General features: G+C 40.3%; 1 protein-coding gene across 1 annotated transcript; it reads left to right on the plus strand.

Annotated features, from left to right (window-relative positions):
- LOC109946540 lies at positions 10,466-13,066 on the plus strand. The gene is made up of 3 exons (XM_020554754.1): positions 10,466-10,972; positions 11,128-11,740; positions 12,780-13,066. The coding sequence occupies exons 1-3, from the start codon at positions 10,466-10,468 to the stop codon at positions 13,064-13,066; spliced, it is 1,407 nt and encodes a 468-aa protein (XP_020410343.1).

Below are 19,642 nucleotides of genomic sequence, written 5' to 3' on the forward strand. Positions count from 1 at the left end.
AATTATTAAATTATTTTTTTATTTGTATCCACAACCCTCCCGAGGTTTTTGGCTTCTTCACAAAACTCCTTCAGGTTTTTCAAATTATAAGAACACCCCCTAAGGTTTTAAATTATTTTCATAAAACTCCTTTTCATTGATTTTTCATCCAAAGACTGATGATTTTATACAAAATTCTCCAAATGACAAAGTTGACCTTCGAGATTAGATTGCATATACTTTATTGAGGTTAATTTTGTCATTTGCATATTTTCTTTTTCAGTGAAATCATCAATTTTTGGACAAACAATCAACGAAAAGAGGTTTTGTGAAAACAAACTGAAACCTCAAGGGTGTTCATGTAATTTTTGAGACTTGAGGGAGTTTTGTGAATACACAATAAACCTTAGGGGGTGTTAGTGTAAATAAGTTTGATTTGTTTTTCCTAAAACAATTGTAATTTAATAAATGGGCTTTAAATGGTTTGACTCGTTGGGCTTTGGATTGGCACGACCTATGGGCTTTAGACTGGCCTTGGCCCATTGGGCCGAATACCCCATCTCGGCACGTCCAAAGATACGGGCCATACTGTGTTGGCCCTTACTTAATCTAGCCGGACTCATACCATGCTCAGTTCGATTTGGTACGTCTGACACCTCTACCTAATGGGCAGATGCCAAATACAACCCAAACATAAAAAGCTATCCCCATCCAAAGTCAAGGAAGCCGCAAAGGATCACCGAACTAAACAAGGGGGTAGGGCAAAGTAGTGTGCTATGTTTATGTGTTTAACCCTTCATATAAGGTTTTCTTAGGATTTATGGTTTTCTTATTTTCTCTCATTTTCGTAAGATTTGCCTACCTACATGTAATGTAATAGTATGGTTATTGCAGAGAGTGGGTAAGAGTATGATGTGTAGTTCAATTCCTAGTTCCTACCTCGTCAAAGAAACGAAGAAGCAACTAAAAAGAAAAGAAAACGACGAAAAAAACTACAAGAAAGAAACAACATAACGAAGACACAAGGAAATCGCAAAAAAGGAACTGCATTGACAAGATTTGAGTCTATTTACGTGTGTGTTTTACCATACTTGAAAGTTCTCATGAAACTAGAGAGGTAAATTGTGGCTATTAATCATTTTACCAAGTTTCACTAATTTAAAAAATGAGCTGAGCCAAGCGAAACATACAATCAAGCTCATTCCACGAACAACACGAGCCCAGCCGAGCTCAAATTAGTAAAAGATCATCTGATCACAGCTTGAGATATATATATATATATATAGCATACTGAGATATTTAAACTCGTTCTAAATATCAGAAAGAAAAGAAAATCTGCAAAAAGAACAAGAAGAAATATTACCTTTGAGTTGCAGTTATTTTTTCCCAATTTGCCAATAATCCAAAAATAAGAACAAGAAGAAATATTAATACCCCCCAGCTGTAGTAGTTCTGGCCAATTTTCACAATCCCAACACGCCCGCCTTCGGTTGAAAAAATTTTATTGTTAACAATGTTGATGGTTCCACCCTTCCTTCTTGTCATCAATATTGTTCGAATAACTTTGTTGTTGTCCAAAACCACAACTTCACTGCCTCCGGTTGTGATAATTTCATTGCCAGAAATGTTCAAGGACTCGTTGCTTTCATCATCACTATTTTCACTTCTTGTTGCCATCTCCTTGTGCAGTTATTGACGTTCATTTTGGAGACCCATCTTATATTGAGAAGATGGGAAGTCTCGGAGATGCAAAGATAACAATGGAAAGGGTCTATGAGCAAATATTTCAAAACAGCTAGATGAATTGTATAGTCAAAAGTCTCGGAGATGTAACTTGTATTAATTCTACGTTGAGAAGATAACTTCACATCAATTATAAAAGAAGTGCTTACAATTTTCTTATCAGACAACATTGCTTGATTCAGTGAAATGGCTTATATTAAATGGTTTTCCCAAGTAATTTTCTGAATCACGATATTGATTGTTATCTTCCAAGTCAGCTCGAGTGCCCAAGTTGAGGGCCACTGACATTGGTAATTGTCTGAAGTCAACTATAGCTTGTTGATTGCTTAGTCTCCGCTTCAACGTAATGCACAATGAAATCTTATAAGATCTTAAAATACTTTCAATAATAAAAGTTCTCACGTCATCATCATCGACTATATCTACGGGCCAAGCATTTTTCGTTGAATCATATTTAACTTTCATAGTTATTTCATACTTATTTGGATCCAGATTTAAAATATCATACACTTTATTCCAAAGTTTCTCTAATGTAATTTTCTCTGAAACAATTACTCCTTTAATTTTGCCATTTTTATACGTTGAGTGAACCCAGCTCCCTCCATAGCTAATTAAAATTGTCAGTCTAGACATGGTACTGAAAAGTAAGCCAAAAATAAGTTAATAAAAAATAACAGACACATGAATAACAATATTCTGATAAGTGTCAATACAAAAATAGAAGTGAGTAAGCTACTTAACTACTGAACAAAAATGAAATTAGACAAGCTACTTAGCTATGGAGCAAAAATGAAAACAAAACGATAGCTATGATAATATCAAATATAAATTTCATATTAATACTATTTAATAAGTTAGGATGTAAATATCAAATATATATATATATAGAAGATTCCTGGCATAGCTCCTCCAGAACATTGCCCACATACTAAAAACTACAAAGCAAAACAAAAACTTGAATACACTATATATAAAAAATAATAATTATGCAGCAAACTCATAGTAAATGACCAAACTAAACTATATATAAAATAATATAGCCTTGCAGATTGACAATGTCCTAAAGGAAACATTTTCAATTTTGCCCTTTTTCAGTTCCTGAATTTCAATGCACGGCTATATCCTAAGATTCAATTATCTATAAATCAAGGACAACATCAAATCCTTGATCTCTAGTGAACATAAATTGTTTCTTCTCCAATACAGTATGTAGAAAAAATATGAATTTTTTTTATTATTAAGAATGCCCAAATTGGAAAAAAAAAAAATTACTTTCACGGCTTTGGATATTTTGTTTATATAACACATCATTTTATTTGAATTATACTCTTAAAAATGAAAAAATTATCAAATTATTTTCGATTTGTATCCAAGCCAAGCCCATCAATTCCACCACTTGTATCCAATCTCATTAGCCCCTCTTGAGGTTTTCGATTGTTTTACAAAACGTCTTGAAATTTTAGAAAATATAAGAACACCCCCTGAGGTTTTAAATTGTTATCACAAAACCCCTTTTCATTGACTATTCATCCAAAAACTGATGATTTTATACCAAAAATAAAATTTATCCAAATGACAAAGTTGACCTTTGAGATTAGATTGCATATAATTTTGTCATTTGCATGAGTTTTTTTTTTTCAATAAAATCACCAATTTTTTTTAACAAACAATCAACGAAAAGGGGTTTTGTGAAAACAAACTGAAACCTCTAGAGGTGTTTGTGCAATTTTTGAGACCTCAAAGGGTTTTGTGAAAACACAATAAACCTTAGGGGTTGTTAGTGTAAACTTTGGAAAAACCCAAAGGAGAGAGAAATTTTTTAAAAGAAGTTAAAATGGACAAAATTGCCCTTATTTATTTTTGGATTTCTTAATGAATCATTTACATTTGCATGTCTTTAATTTGAAAGTCGAGAGGTTTTTCTGTCTTTTTTGAAAAAGCTTTGGCTTTTTCCAAAAGTGAAAGTTTTTTTATGGCTAAAACCTAAATTTACTATAACTCTTTTGCTTATAAAGCCTAAGGAAAAGTTTGATTTTATTTTTTCCTAAAACAATTATAATTTAATAAATGAGCTTTGAACAGTCTGGCTCGTTGGGCTTTGGGTTGGCACGGCCTATAGGCCTTGGACCGGCCTTGCCCATTAAGCCAAATTGTCCCATCTCAACCTATCCAAATATACAGGTCATGCTGTGTTGGCCCTTATTTAATCGAGCTACACTCATATTGTGCTCAGACCGATCCGGTCCATTTGACACCTCTACTTGCTAGACATATGCCAAATACAACTCATTCCAAAAACACAAAAAGCAATCCTCATCCAAAGTACTAGTCAAGGAAGCAACAAATGATTACCGAATTAAACAAGGGGGTAGGGCAAAGTAGTCGGTTATGCTTATGTGTTTAACACTTCTTATACGGTTTTCTTAGGATTTATGGTTTTTTTATTTTCTCTCGTTTTCGCATGATTTCCCTACATGTAATCTAATAGTATGGTTATTGCAGAGAGTAGATAAGAGTATGATGTGTTACGTGTAGTTCAATTTCCTACCATGTCAAAGAAACAAAAAGACAACTAAAAAGAAAAAGAAACGACGAAAAACCTGCCATCTCCTCGTGCAGTTGTTGACTTTCATTTTGGAGGTCCATCTTATATTGAGAAGATGGGAAGTCTCGGAGATGCAAAAATAACAATGGAAAGGGTCCATGGGCAAATATTTCAAAACAGCTAGATGAATGGTGTAGTCAAATGTCTCGGAGATGTAACTTGTATTCCGCATTGAGAAGATTAGGTGAAATGGCTCATATTAAATAGTTTTTACTTGACGCAGGTAGTGTGTAGCGTCGTTAATTTCCTCGTATCTTAAAATCCCCCAACCGACAAATAATATATACAAACCTTCTGCAACTTTGACCCAAAAAAACCCTTCTCCGACTTTATTGGAAGGGTGCAATTGGCTGAGAGAGAAGATAAATGTGGGACCAAAATAAACAAGTCCAACTAATTTGCAATTCGTCTGTTGATATATCCAAAAATTTGTAACGCCGAGTCAGAATCCGCAGAAAAATATATCCAACAAATTGATATAATAGAAAAGAAAAGCAAATCAAAACAGGCAATGCCCAGAAAACAATAAATTTCAAATTAAAAACAGGCAATGCCCAAACAAAAACCTTGCCAGCTGTAGGCTTTCGTCTTATTCATTTTTGTTTTATTATGGCTTCAATGATTGGTCGCCAAGTGCATTGAGTCAGTCATCTTTAGTAAAAAGGTTGCTGTAAGGGGCACTCGTCATTTCACTATTTTGGATTTTTGAGAGTATAGTTTTTTCTCTTCATTTCACTTGTGTGAGGTCATGCTTTTTGAATGAGATTTTAAACTTGGTTTTAAAATCTACTTCTGTTTTTCAAAATATTTATCTAGCAATTTATACACTTCATACATCTAGATTTAGGACATATTCTTAATGGGTTTCTTCAAGAATATGATCTTAAAGGCATCAATCTTATTAGTTTCTAAATCTATATTTCATTGTTCCAAGTAGATTCTAACCTACGCATCTGGTGTCATGTAGTAAAAAGCTTAAGCTTCTATTACCATGAAGACTAGCTACTAGTATTGCTAAACTGAGTAGAGCTGCTTCCTAAATAGATACAGAAATTCTTGATAGCTTGTTTGTTTGTGTAAAGACCCAATTTTTTAAAAGTATATATTTATTTTCAGGAGAAAATATTTCGCTATTTATATATTTTATAAATTATATATGTATTGTTATATTCATTTTATATTTATATCTTTCATTATTGGTTTTCATATACAACATATATATAAGAACCCATATCTTCACTACTAGAAAGTTGGAAAATGACGACAGTAAAACTAAGACGGCAGAACTAAATATTGTCGTTGTGTTTAGAAAGACTACGTTGATAGAAAACTGACGTGGATTAGTAACTTAAACACTTTTAAAATCGAGACCCGCTGGGGTATTTTTAAAACATGATGCCCACAACTTCATAAGCGTTGTCTTATGAAACATGCTAAACAGAAGTTGCCGATTATGTAAACACTTGACCCCTAAATAACGACAGTGGGTATAAAGCAACCGACGTAGATACTAAAGACGACGTTCCATCTACATCACTGACGTATTAAATTGTACTTAACCATGATGGTAATTGTCGTCTTAACAACGTATGAAGTGCCCTTGTACTACGACGGTTATTATAATGTCATGTGAGGTTATGTTTGCTCGAGAAATACTTTCCCCTTTCATTCTTCGATATCATGGTTCATCTAGTAGTATATCTTGTCAGAGAAGTTTGTCTATGTGGGCCATTTTATTTTAGATGAATGTATCCATTCGAAAGATTCCATGATGCTTTTGGTCATTATTGAATAACATATTGAACTTTTATTTTTCTTCTTTCTATGTTAGCTTGAATTAAGACATGATTAATTTATAGGTTCAAAGTGAACTCAATGGGAAAGACAATAATGGTGTAACAGAAAAGTTGAGGTGGCTAGCAGCTGGTCCAAGCATGGTAGTGCCATCATATAGGAGCTATCTTATTAATGGTGTTTAATTTAACACCAAGGCACAAGATAATGTGCGAACTGTCCAAAATAGTTGAGTTTATTTACTTGCACATAGAGATGCCACTCCACGATTCACCGGCAATCGATTCGCCATTGGACTCCCTAACGGATCTCACCAATCCAACGTGAGCCGAGGCCTATTGGGAGAAAGGCGGCAAAGGCTAAGAGAGGGAGCACTTCGAACACTGAATATGCAAACTTTTTGGAGCAAATTATTAAGAACGGCACACTGAGAATTGAGAGAGACTTGAAAAGAGAAGAAGCTGACAAGCCATGATATGAAGCATATGCAATTGAAAGGCAGCAGGATATGAGCCATATGTCTCTTGAAACAAAGTCCTATTGGAAGCTAAAACGAAGGGATGTTATGAGAAGAAAGTTTTTACATGACGATGGACCTAGCAACACAGATTAGTTAAATGATCAAAACCATTAGGTTGTATTGAAAGAGTTGCCATATGTATTAATTTTTTGTATTGTTCCTCTTTTATTTAATAAAGAAAGTATTAAATAATATAGCTATTTATTAAAAATATTTCATACATCAAAACAAACCTTAATTCATTACAAACCACACACAAAACAAAGCATAATTTAAAACAAATCATAATTCCAAATAAAGCATTAAACTTGACTTCATCCACCGTGATTGTCTTTCATCTCCCATACATGCTCGATTAAGTCAACTTGACGTCTCTCGTGAATAAATGAACATTGCATTTCCTGATAACGGTCAATTATAGGGTTGTTGTATTGACCGTCCCTAATCAACGCTTCATGCTCCAGTGGTTGTACATTTGCTCCCACGGGCCGTTCATAAATTCTTGTAAACCATGTTCATGGGATAAGGTTCGAACATCTCTGGGCATCATAATCATACTCATCCTCCACAATCATGTTATGGAGGATGATGCAAGTCATCATAATGCTCCGAAGCACCTCCTCCTCATGAAACATACGAGCAGCACCCCTAATAATTCCCCAACGAGCTAGCAGGATACCAAAACACATTTCCACATCTTTCCTAAAACTCCCTTGAAAGGCCGCTCTGGGAGCAAGTATTTTCGTCTCCAATCACAGCACGCCACGTGGAAAAGAATATTATCTCTTAAATTAATTAATTGAACCAGTTTATCTGGCCAAATTATTAATTTGGATAAATATCTTAATTAATAGGATATTATCTTTATTTAATAAGATAATACCATTAATTTAGATATTATCCTAATAAAGAGAAGATAATATCGTTAATTTAGATATTATCTCAATAAACAGAAGATAATATCATTAAATCAGATATTATCTTCAATAAAGAGATATAATCAAGTCCGACTCGATCCCTACGAACTTGGGTAGAGAATAAACTCAGCATATTCTCTAAGAAACCCTAGCCCCGAGGCTCCTATAAATAGACGACCTCATTCATCATTCAAGGTACATCTAAACCTACATCTAAACTTACTCCTAATACCGGAGAAAAATATCCGAAGCTCTCTCTCCCTCTCCACTCTCCATATTTTCTTCACACGGCTCCGGCCGCCCTGTTCACACCCTACATACAACTCCGTACCCTTTGTTTAGCTATTGTTTTCCTACAAAAACTCGAACTAACTTAGGCATCGGAGAGACTTTGGCCAACACCCCCAGGGCGTGGTCTATTTACTCCAATCTTTTTTACAGGAAACGAGGAAGAGAGAGAAGGAAGATCGAAGGTTGAAGGATCTAGAAGCGAATATTCTCTCGCAAGATTATTTGCACAAACATTTGGTGCTTTCATTGAGAGCACGAGTTATACTAAACGCGTTCTCAAGGAATCCGTTCCTCCTATTTTCCAATCCACTGAAGCCTTCCAAACAACCATGGTTGGAAGCAAGCGCACAAGGAGCAATACCGTCGCGATGGCTCAATCCGTGATGGCCCAAAGCTACTCCTCCCACGATCGACATGGCGGCTCCACCACCTCTCGCCTCCATGAACCCTCAGCAGCCACCCAGTGTGACTGGAACCACCGTGCCACCTGCCCGACTAGTAGAGAAGACCACCACACTGGCCTCTGCCGCTGTCCTACCATCTCAAGGCCCCGTGGCCGATCTAGCCACCTTCATAGCACCGCCGTTGAGCATGGTGGAACCTCAGATCAAGGTGGGGTCACTATCACCGCCGACTTTGGCCCAATCTTGGAGCAACTTCAAGCATTCCCTCAATTGCCTCCATGCTCGACACACGCTCCCACTTAAACATCCAACGAAACCCTAGCCCGTGTGCAATTGAGCTCCACACATTTCTCTCCTCCCTATTCTCGAAGTCAAATAGACCTTAATCTGAGAGTTGACCAGCTAACTCAGAGAATGGAAGACCAAAACAATTTGATGAGGCAGCTCCTTAACCAAATAAACTTGGCTCAAAACCTTAGCCTTGGACAACAGGGCGAAGAGAGAAGGATGAACGAACGCTCTGATAGGCAGTTCGGTGAGAACCAAGCAGGTCGAGCAGGAGTAAGCCGACAAGTAGATGCAGAACAACGCGATTAGCTTGCCGACATGTCTCAAGCATTTGCAAGCAACACTCAGAGCTGATGAAGTCTCCCATCCAGATTGAATTTAAGGACCAACGTGCGCGAGAGGCTGGACCCAAGTCCTAACATCCACGCTCGCTTGGGTCCACAGGGAAACGTTCATGAAAGGCTAGGCTCCCAAGGAGGCCAACTTGACGGCCATCGCGATGAGAATTGAGAAGAAAGGCGCTCTGCTGCCCACTCACAGAGAAATATTCACGAAAGACTAGGCCCCTAGGGAGGTCAACTTGATAACCCTCACAATGAGGATCGTGAAAAAAGACGCTTCGCTGCTCGCTTTCGAAGAACCAATTCTCGTCGCCAAGTTACAGATAATCCATCACAAGCGCAGTCCACCAACACACCTCCTAGGCAGCGCAGCAGAGAAGGTCGACCCTTGCAAACCAACGAGAAAGTTAATTAGCCTCACCCAAATCGTAAAGGTCGTCAACGTGACCGACCAACCATGTGTGCTGAAGACGTAGAGAAGCTTGTGAATAACTGACTTCGAGACTTAAAGATTGGTGAAAACTTCGAAGATCCACTACGCGTGGAGGTAGACCGAGCAAACTCATCACCTTTCACCGTCGAAATCGAGCAGGCTGCTTCCCCGAAACTATTCTCAACGCCCTCTTTCACATGCTTCAAAGGCGATTCCGACCCCAAAAGCCATCTGAAGCATTTCAAGAGCCTTATAATTCTCTACAAAGCCGAAGATGCGCTAATGTGCAAGGTGTTTGCAATGACTTTGCGAGAAGCAACTCAGGATTGGTTCCATACCCTGCATCCGGGTCGATCAGCAGCTTCAAGGAGCTTACTAACGTCTTCACTAAAGAATACACTTCTTATCGGACAATCAAGAAGAACCCTGACCACCTGTTCAACTTACGCAAGAAGCTCGACGAATCCATTTGAGATTACATCAAGAGGTTCAAAGCAGAAAAGGCTAACATCGTAGGGTGCGATGACCAAATCACATCCTCTGCATTCAAGAACAAGACTTATACAGCAAGCTGACTACCACTTCCAGCCAGACTCTGGCAGAGGTCTTCGTGACCGCGGAACGCTACGCACTCTGGGTTGACGATCGAATCGCCGTGGAGAAGTCTACTGAGCAGGAAGATCAGCGGACTAAGCGGGCAGACCAAAAAAGCGATAGGCTTGGCAACAAGGATAAAGACAAACGCAGGTCGCCCCCATTATGAGATGATACGACAATGGAGAACTACACAAAGTTCTCCATCCATTTACATCAAATTTTAGCCCAAGTGAAGGACAAACCTTGGGTAAAAAGACTGCCACCCTTAAAAGAAGATCTAGATAAGAGGGATACCAGAAAGTATTGTGCTTTCCATGCGACACACAAGCACAATACGAATAATTGCTTTGTTTGGAAAGCGCACCTCGAAGAACTTGTGAGAGAAGCTCACTACACGGAGTTCATCGTGAAGCAAGCCATCCAACATATTGAGGACCGCGATACCGCCAAGAAGCCACCCTAGAAGGTCATAAGGATTAACACAATTCTAGCCGACTCTGAGGAGTCCGGACTGACTAACAAAGAAAAGAAGAGAAAGATCAAACATGCCACTATGATCTCCCAGGTCTCCACTAGTCTCCCACGGCCGAAAGACGATCCCGTGATCAGCTTCCAAAAGAAAGATGTAATCGACCTTGAACTACCACACAACGACGCCCTTGTTATCAGCATTCAAATTGCTCAAGCCATGGTTGATCGAATCTATGCAGACCAAGGCAGTGCAGCCAACATCCTACAATTGGTAGTCATCCAACAGATGGGCTTAGAGACGAGGATCAATAAATCAGCCAAGTCGCCGACTGGCTTCAATGGCGCAACAAAGCTTACCATGGACACGAAAGATCTCGACGTCTACTCCCCACCTGTAATCAGCTTGCAAACGTTCATGGTCATTGATAAAGTCTCACCCTACAATGGCATTCTAGGCAGATCATGGATCGGCAAGATCAACGCCATCACCTCTGCCACACATCAGAAGATCCGCTATCCAATCCCTGGAGGCGGTATCTGCCAGATCAACAGCGATCAGGCAATGGCGAGGAAATGCTCAGCTCAAGGGGTAAAGAGAAACAAGCAAACACAGTTCCTCCCTGTGAACTAGACAGATCTTAAGGGAGTGGAACAAGTGGAGGAGAAAGCAGATCCCGTTCCTAACGGCCGAGCAGACTAGAAAGGAAAGGGAATAACCACTCCCAATAGCAATCAAAGAATCAGGACCAAGTCGAGGGAATCCGTCTGAATGTCTCTCCTGAAGAAGGATGGAAGCTCGAAGAGGACGTCGAGCTAGTACCCTTTGATCCTGATAAGCCAGAGACAAAAGCGCAGATCGGCTTGCGCCTATGCCAGGAGGAAAAGGCAGAGCTTGCAGCCTTCCTCCAGAACAACAAAGGCGTATTTGTATGGTCGCCATCTGACATGCCAAGCATCGATCCCCAGATTATCTGTCATCGCCTATACTTCAACCTAGCTATCAAGCCTGTAGCACAGAAGAGACGTAACTTCACCCCTGAAAGGGTTGCCATCATTGAAGTCGAGATCAACAAACTCCTAGCTGCCGGTTTCATTGAAGAAGTCTCCTACGCAGAATGGCTGACGAATGTTGTTCTAGTAGAAAAGAAAGATAAAGGCCTGTGGAGAGTGTGCGTCGACTACACCGACCTCAATAAGGCATGCCCTAAAGACAACTTTCCACTGCCAAGAATTGATCAACTCGTCGATTCGACTTCCGGCAATCAACTGCTAAGCTTCACGGACGCCTACTCCGGCTACAACCAAATCATGATGCATGAAGATGACAAGGCAAATACCTCATTCATCATCGAAAGAGGTTCATACTGCTACAAAGTCATGACCTTTGGGCTGAAGAACGCCGAGGCAACCTACCAAAGGCTAGGAAACAAAATTTTCAAGGAGCAAATTGGTAAGACTATGGAGGTCTACGTAGACGACATGCTAGTCAACGCTCCCGAGCGAGCAGACCATATCAAGAACCTTACCGAGGCGTTCAGCTTACTCTGAAAATACAACATGAAGTTGAACCCGAGCAAATGCACATTTGGCGTCTCATCCGGCCGATTCCTTGGATACTTAGTCACCCAAAGAGGAATTGAGGCACATCCAAATCAAATCAAGGCTATACTCAACATGAAGTCACCTGCCACAACAAAGGAGATACAAAGTTTAACGGGTAGAGCAATAGCTCTCAGCCGATTCCTCTCAAGATGTACCAACAAGTGCAGACCATTTTTTAAAGGCTTGAAGAAGGGACACAAAGACAAGTGGGATGATGAGTGTGAAGTAGCTTTCTAAAACTTGAAAAACCTACCTCACTTCACCTCCCTTACTTTCAAAACCGATACCAGGCAAAGACTTGTACATCTACCTGGTGGTGTCCGATTGAGCTGTCAGCTCAGCTCTCATCCGAGAAAAGCTGGGGGCACAACATCCGGTATTCTACACTTCAAAAGCTCTCCTCGAGAAAACTAAGGCCCTACTACCAAGCACACCGGATAATTGTCATGACAGAATTTCTTTAAGATCGATCCTTCACAGCCCCGACACTTCTCAGCGACTCATAAAATAGGCTATCGAACTCAGTCAATACGACCTCCTCTACCGGCCGAAGACTGCTATAAAAGCCCAAGCTTTAGCAAATTTTGTTGTAGAGTTTACTTCGACAGCCGAAGAAGAGAATATGGTCACGAAAAACAAGGAAAAAGCAGACGACACCTCCCCTACCGATTTGAACCTACCTAATGACATGTGACAGCTGCATGTAGATGGAGCATGAAATCACAAAGGAGCGGGGGCAGGCGTCGTCATAATCACCCCAGACGGAACTTTGTTGGAACAAGCTATCACACTAGGCTTTTATGCTTCAAACAACGAGGCAGAATATGAGGCACTGCTTGCAGGATTGCGCCTAGCGAAAGAATTGTCTATCAAGAGATTGGCCATCTACTCAGACTCCCAGTTGATCGCGAATCAAGCCTCAAGCAAGTACATGGCAAAGCATCCAAGAATGGTCCAGTACCTCGACAAAGTCCAAGGACTTTTGAAAGAATTCCCTACTTTCACCATCCAACAAGTTCCACGAGTAGAGAACACTCATGCAGATGCGGTGGTGAGCTTAAAATTAGCACTGGACACCTAGTTCAAATGCTCCATCCCGGTCGAACACCTTGACCGGCCAAGCATCGAAGAAATAAAGCCAATCGACTCAATGTAGATCGATGAAGACCCCAGCTGGCAAGACCCCATCATCGACTACTTAGTGAATGGAAATTTGCCAATAGATAAGTCCGAAGCTAAGAAGGTCCAACAGAAAGCCGCGAGATATTACATGCAAGGCCACAAGCTCATTCGCAGATCATACTCCGGCCTCATCTCACTTGAAAAAATACCCTCAAACACTTGAGGTTCTCTGCAAAATTCACGACGGCGAGTGTGACAACCATTCTAAGGGCAGGTCACTAGCCCAGAAAGCTCTAAACGTATGCTATTTCTGGCCTACTATGTGCCATGACTCCACTGAATATGTCAAAAGATGTGATCGCTGCCAACAGTACAAACCAGCTCCTAATCTGCCTGTCAAAATCTACCATCCGCAAAACAGCCCATGGCCTTTCATGCAATGGGCCATCGACTTAGGAGGCCCCATGCCAATGACACATGTCAAGAAAGAAATGATGATCGTTGCCACTAATTACTTTACTAAATGGATCGAGGCCGAAGCTCTATCCTCTACTAAAGAAGCTGATATGGAATGATTTATCTGGAGAAACATTATATGTTAGTTTGGCTGGCCACAATCACTAATTACCGACAATGGCTCACAATTCATCGATAAGCAGATTACCGCATTCTTAAAAAAGTATGGCATCAAGCAGCATCTATCTACCCCGAGATATCCTCAAGGCAAAGGCCAGGCCGAGGCATCCAATAAGATAATATTGGATTGTCTAAAAACGAGGTTAGAAGGCGCCGAAGGAAAATAGGTAGATGAGCTCCCTAGAGTATTATGGACTTATCTCACCACCAAGCGAAGATCAACTGGCAAAACCCCATTTTCCCTCGCCTACGGAATTGAAGCGATCATTCCTCCTCACGTCATTGTCCCTTCTATAGGCATTGAAGTAGGTAGTATTGAGCAAAACTCCGAGCAGATGAGGCTCAACCTTGACTTACTTGAAGGTGAGCGCGAGAAGGCCATTATCCGAGTTGCCTCCTATCAACAGCAGTTGAAGTCTTACTACGACAAAAGAGCCAAGATCAAACAGTTTCAACCAGGTGACCTTGTGCTAAGAAAGGCCTTCACCGCTGCACAAAGACAAGGATCTAAAAAGATAAAACCCGAGTGGGAAGGCCCTTACGTAATCAGCTAGTCCGGGGGCAGAGAAAACTATACACTTGACACCATGAAAGGGAGGGAAATCCCACGACAATGAAATGCCTGCCACCTCCAAAGATATTATCCATGATACTTCCTCCTACCTGCTCAATCCCCAACAGATGACTGAGCACTACACATTTCTGAAGAAGAAAAGCAACTATTGCAAATTCTAGAATATGCCACAACAAAAGACGGTCGCCTATAAGCAGCGTCCTTCGGGAGACGCAGCCGGCAAAGAAGAGTCCTAAGGGACACGCAGGATGCTTCAGGAATTTCCTAAGAGAAGTATCCAAGTTCCTATCCATTTTCTAAGGGGGGCAGGATAGTCATACAGTTGCCTATAAAAAGCGTCCTAAGGGAGACGCTGGGTGCGCCAAGAGTTTCTTAAAAAGAGGTCACCATGCTTCCTGCGGGAAATATCCAGGATCCTATCCGTTTTCCTAAGGGGAGTGGAATAGTCAAACAGTCGCCCATAAAAAGCGTCCTAAGGGAGATGCAGGGCGACGACCAGAAGCGTCCTTCGGGAGACTCAGCCCGCAAAGCAGCGTCGTAAGGGAGCCGCATGGTGCGCTAGAAATTTCCTAAGGGAGGTATTCAGGTTCCTATCTGTTTCCTAAGGGGGGCAAGATAGTCATACAGTTGTCCATAAGCAGCGTCCTAAGGGAGGCACAGGGCAGCGACCAGAAGTGTCTTAAGCGTTTTTCTGGAAAATGCAGGACACGCCTAGAGTCCCTTAAAGGGGACCCTGGCTTTTGCCAAAATCCTAAGGGAAATGTATAGCCAAGACACTAGCCGGTTACTCAAGCAGTTCACAAGACAAATTGAAGTTGAACAATAAAGACGGAAATTTCCATAACAAAGTGACCAACCGGCCAAGGTCAACAAAAAGAAGATGGTCAAACAAGACTAATTATTCTAAACAAATAGAAGACTACAAAAGCTGAAAAGAAATAAATGAGTCTTCATCTACTTCGAGACGCCAGCAAGAGATCCCTGATCTGCAGTCTCTTTCGCATCAGCCTGATCAGCCACGCTCTCAGCAGCTGCACCTGCCTGATCCGCGACATCTGCCACCACCTTTTTTTTTAAAGCAGATGAAATGTTGATTCCCTTTATTTTTCCAAGGAAAGACTTGAAAATGTATCAAGATCGCCAGCCTGATGGATATGACCAACCAACTTGAAGCAAGCAAACAAGTTTGACAGGAAGTTCGTCTTCAGCAGATCAGACATACCTGCATCCCCTGCAGGGCTAGACTTGTCCACCTTGGAATCAGCAGCTAATGTCGCAGAAGAACCTTTAGACCGGGCAGATGACTCTCTCACCTTCTTGGCCGTAGCCATCCTCACCTCCAAAGGAGTCAACGACGACGAATCAACTCCAAGCTTGATTGCTCGTCACTTAACAGTTGGATCATGATGGTTGGGTAGATGAGCAGACCTCCCAGTTTGACCTTCATCCTTTGATTGGTGCAGAAGACCCGAACTTTGGAGAAGAACAGCTGCATCTCTTTACCTCCCAGCAAGTGAACTAGATCACACACAGACCACTTCACGAAGCAGATCACGGTCTCCAAGCTCGTCTGCAGGAGGCATGAGTAGAACATCCCTGATATTGCGCATACCGCTAATCTTTTTGCTATCTACACCAATAAGATGTTTGACCCTAGCTGATGACGGAGGAACAACTCTTACTTAAGTCTTCTTAGCAAAAGGGATCCTTGGCTTCTTCCTCAACAAGGACACATCCTTCGCCAGCAAAGTCGCAGCTTCATTTCTTGAAGACTTGACATCAACCTTCCTTTTAGAGGATCATTAGAGTCTGAACCATTCTGCTTCCATCTCTCAACACCCTGGGCAGGGGGCAGACCACCAACTTTCTCCTGATACTCATTCAGTAGCAACCAGCGGCCACCGCCGCTCCAACCATCTTCGGCCACCAGTCACAACATCAACCAGCCTAGTCCCACCTAACTGGTCCTCGCAGCGAAAAAGAGAAGACGAAGAAAAAATATACGTGCTCGACTTACCTTGGAATGCAAGGCAACTCCTCTCTTCTACAAGCAGTACAAATTCTCCAAAATCTTTCTCAAGCTAGAAAGTAGAGAAGTTAAGTTTGTGATGTGAGAAAGAGTGAAGAGAAGCCCTGTATTTATACATGTTGGACAACCCGGGTCAAGAAGGAATCGCAAGCTTATTCCTACTGGGAATCCAAATCCAACAACAGTCAGAAGCCTACGTCAATTAGGAATCTAATCTACAAAGAAGCCAAGACACAGTTGGAAAGCCCGAAAAAATAATTTCGTCTCCTACATGCCACACAAGCGCCATACAGAAGCTGAGGGGCATTTGTGGGAGCGAATATTTTTGTCTCCAATCACGGCACGCCACGTGAAAAAGAAGATTATCTCTTAAATTAATTAATTGAACCAGTTTATCTGGCCAAATAATTAATTGGGATAAATATCATAATTAATAGGATATTATCTTTATTTAATAAGATAATACAATTAATTCAGATATTATCCTAATAAAGAGAAGATAATATCGTTAATTCAGATATTATCTCAATAAAGAGAAGATAATATCATTAAATCAGATATAATCAAGTCCGACTCGATCTCTACGAACTTGGGTAGAGAATAAACTCAGCATATTCTTTACGAAACCCTAGCCCCAAGGCTCCTATAAATAGATGACCTCATTCATCATTCAAGGTACATCTAAACCTACATCTAAACCTACTCCTAATACCCGAGAAAAATATCCGAAGGTCTCTCTCCCTCTCTATTCTCCATATTTTCTCCACATGGCTCCGGCCGCCTAGTTCACACCCTACATACAACTCCATACCCTTTGTTTAGCTATTGTTTTCCTACAAACACTCGAACTAACTTAGGCATTGGAGGGCCTTTGGCCAACACCCCCAGGGTGTGGTCTATTTACTCCAATCTTTTTTACAGGAAACGAGGAAGAGAGAGAAGGAAGATCAAAGGGTGAAGGATCTAGAAGCGAATATTCTCCCGCGAGATTATTTGCACAAACAGCAGCAAAGCTTTTTTCCTTCTCCAATTGGGGATTTGGAATTGTTTTGACGAATGTCGCCCGCCTCGGATAAATTCTGTCGGCTAAGTAGTACGCACCTGAGTATATAGTGATCTGGGGGGATAACCTCTCAAGACATCGTTGAATGCTGGGGATTGGCACATTGAGATCATTTTGAGATTTGACAACTCTAAAAAAGGCATGCCAAACCCAAGTATCGAATGATGCAACGGCCTCCAGAATTATACTTTTTTGGCCCTTCATATTCCCATAATCTCTTTGCCAAGTAGTTGGGCAATTCTTCCACTGTCAGTGCATGCAATCGATGCTTCCAATCATGCTTGGGAAACCTCGAGCCTCCGCTTTTTGTAGAAATCTTCGGAGGTCCCTAGGTGTAGGTTTGTGAAGGTACTGCCTCTCGTAGAGATTTTCTATTGCATCACGGAATCTGACCAAGCACTCTAGGGTAGTTGATTTCCCTGTCCTAGCAATCTCATCCACCTATTCTACAGATGCCCCATACACAAGTAGCCACAACGCAGCTATAAATTTTTGCTTTCGGAAGAAGACCCAAAACCCCAAGAGCAACATACTTCTGAATGAAGTATGTGTTGTAATTACAAACATCCTGCATGATTTTTTTGGAACAGATGGGGCTACATTCTATATCTCCCTCGAAAATAAGAAACATGATATAAAGAATTTGGAATAAAGTAATCTTCCTTGAGATTCTTACCCTGAGAGTGCCTATGTCTGTCCACGTTCGGGTCACGATGACAGTGGTGTTTCCTTGATTGATTAAGCATACCCACTGCTAAAACAACTTCTTCCTCCTATTCATCCAACTCACGATCTTCTTCAGCACGTCTATGCCTGATGTCTTCATCTTCTCGCTATTGACTCTCCAACACCCTCCTTAAGTTAGACATTGTGAGTAGAATGTGTTTTGTAAAATTTGAGAAATGAAAGAATAGAGAAGATGTGGTGTGAGAGGTCTAAGTTGAGGGTGTAAAAGATAGAGATGACACGTGGCGCAATTTTAGAGGGTGAAAATCTTATCTGAAATCTGATATTAGAATTTTATAATAAATATCGACACGTAGCAGCTGAGAATCTTATTTGAAATTTGAGATCTGAATGTTATAACAAAATATGGACACGTGGCAATCGAAAATCTTATCTGAAATTTTAGGTGAGAATTTTATAATAAATAGTCACACGTGGCAACCAAAAATCTTATCCAAAAAGCTTATCAAAATTAAAGGTTTAAGTATAAAAAATAGAAAATAAATTAAAGTGACTAGTAATTGCCCTTACCCTTTGGGGTGGAAACAAAAAAAGCAAAGGCTGCCACTATTCACGTAAATAGTTACAACCCTTGCCTTGCCTTTGCCTTTGCCTTACCCTTCGGGGTGGAAGTGACCTTACTAATAAGGAATTGGAATTCTCATCAGGAATTGAATTCCACTAATGGAGGATTCCTACGTTTACTTCACATCAAGGAATGAAAAGTAAGTGGGGGCCCACACAAAATTAGGAATTGAATTCCTTATTTTGTAGGAATTGAATTCCTTATTTTGGAGGAATTCAATTCTTGGGTGAGAGGTGGTATTCTAATTCATAGAGAACTAACCCATTAGGAATTCATCTTTTTTACCCATTATATCCTCACACAATTTTTAAAATTCCAAATTTGCCATCTACTTTAATCCAATAATGAGGACATTTTAGTAATTAGGACCACTCCTATCTCAATTCCATATGGTTTAGTAAACAACTTCGATAGAAATTCAGAATCCAACTCCCCTCAATCTATATGGTTTAGTAAACAACTTCAATAGGAATCCGAAATCTAATTCTGCTCAATCCAACTCCTCCTCAACTCAATTCCTCCAAATCCAATTACGGATTAGTAAACATGTCATCAGTGTATTGGGTTTGTATTTTTTAACAGATTGCCTTTTCTCTTTCTTAATATACAAGAAACATTAAGGGGATGAGGAAAGGCTTTTCAGTGTATTAGGTTTGAATTTTTAAACCTAAAGCCTATAATTAGGTACGTTTAAACATTTTTTAAATAACATAAAAATATATATTTCATACCTAAACTCATGTCCGGAAATGACAGATCCATGAATTTTTTAGGGGAAGTGCAATATTTAAAAGGCTAAAAACTAAAACATAAAAAATAAAAATAGACAACCAATACTATGACTAATTGGCAAAGTTTATATCAATTAATATGAACAAAATTCATACCAATTTACATATATTAGTATACCAAAATTCATAT

Source organism: Prunus persica, chromosome G1 (genome assembly GCF_000346465.2).
Source record: "Prunus persica cultivar Lovell chromosome G1, Prunus_persica_NCBIv2, whole genome shotgun sequence".
Taxonomy (NCBI): domain Eukaryota; kingdom Viridiplantae; phylum Streptophyta; class Magnoliopsida; order Rosales; family Rosaceae; genus Prunus; species Prunus persica.

What these genes read in the sequence shown, in the direction of transcription:
- LOC109946540 (XM_020554754.1), top strand. Translation starts at nt 10,466, where the DNA reads ATGATCTCCCAGGTCTCCACTAGTCTCCCACGGCCGAAAGACGATCCC. An exon ending in GGAAATGCTCAGCTCAAGGG is followed by an intron (nt 10,973 to 11,127) that starts GTAAAGAGAAAC and finishes TCAAAGAATCAG; the next exon opens with GACCAAGTCGAGGGAATCCG. An exon ending in CTCATTCATCATCGAAAGAG is followed by an intron (nt 11,741 to 12,779) that starts GTTCATACTGCT and finishes CTATCACACTAG; the next exon opens with GCTTTTATGCTTCAAACAAC.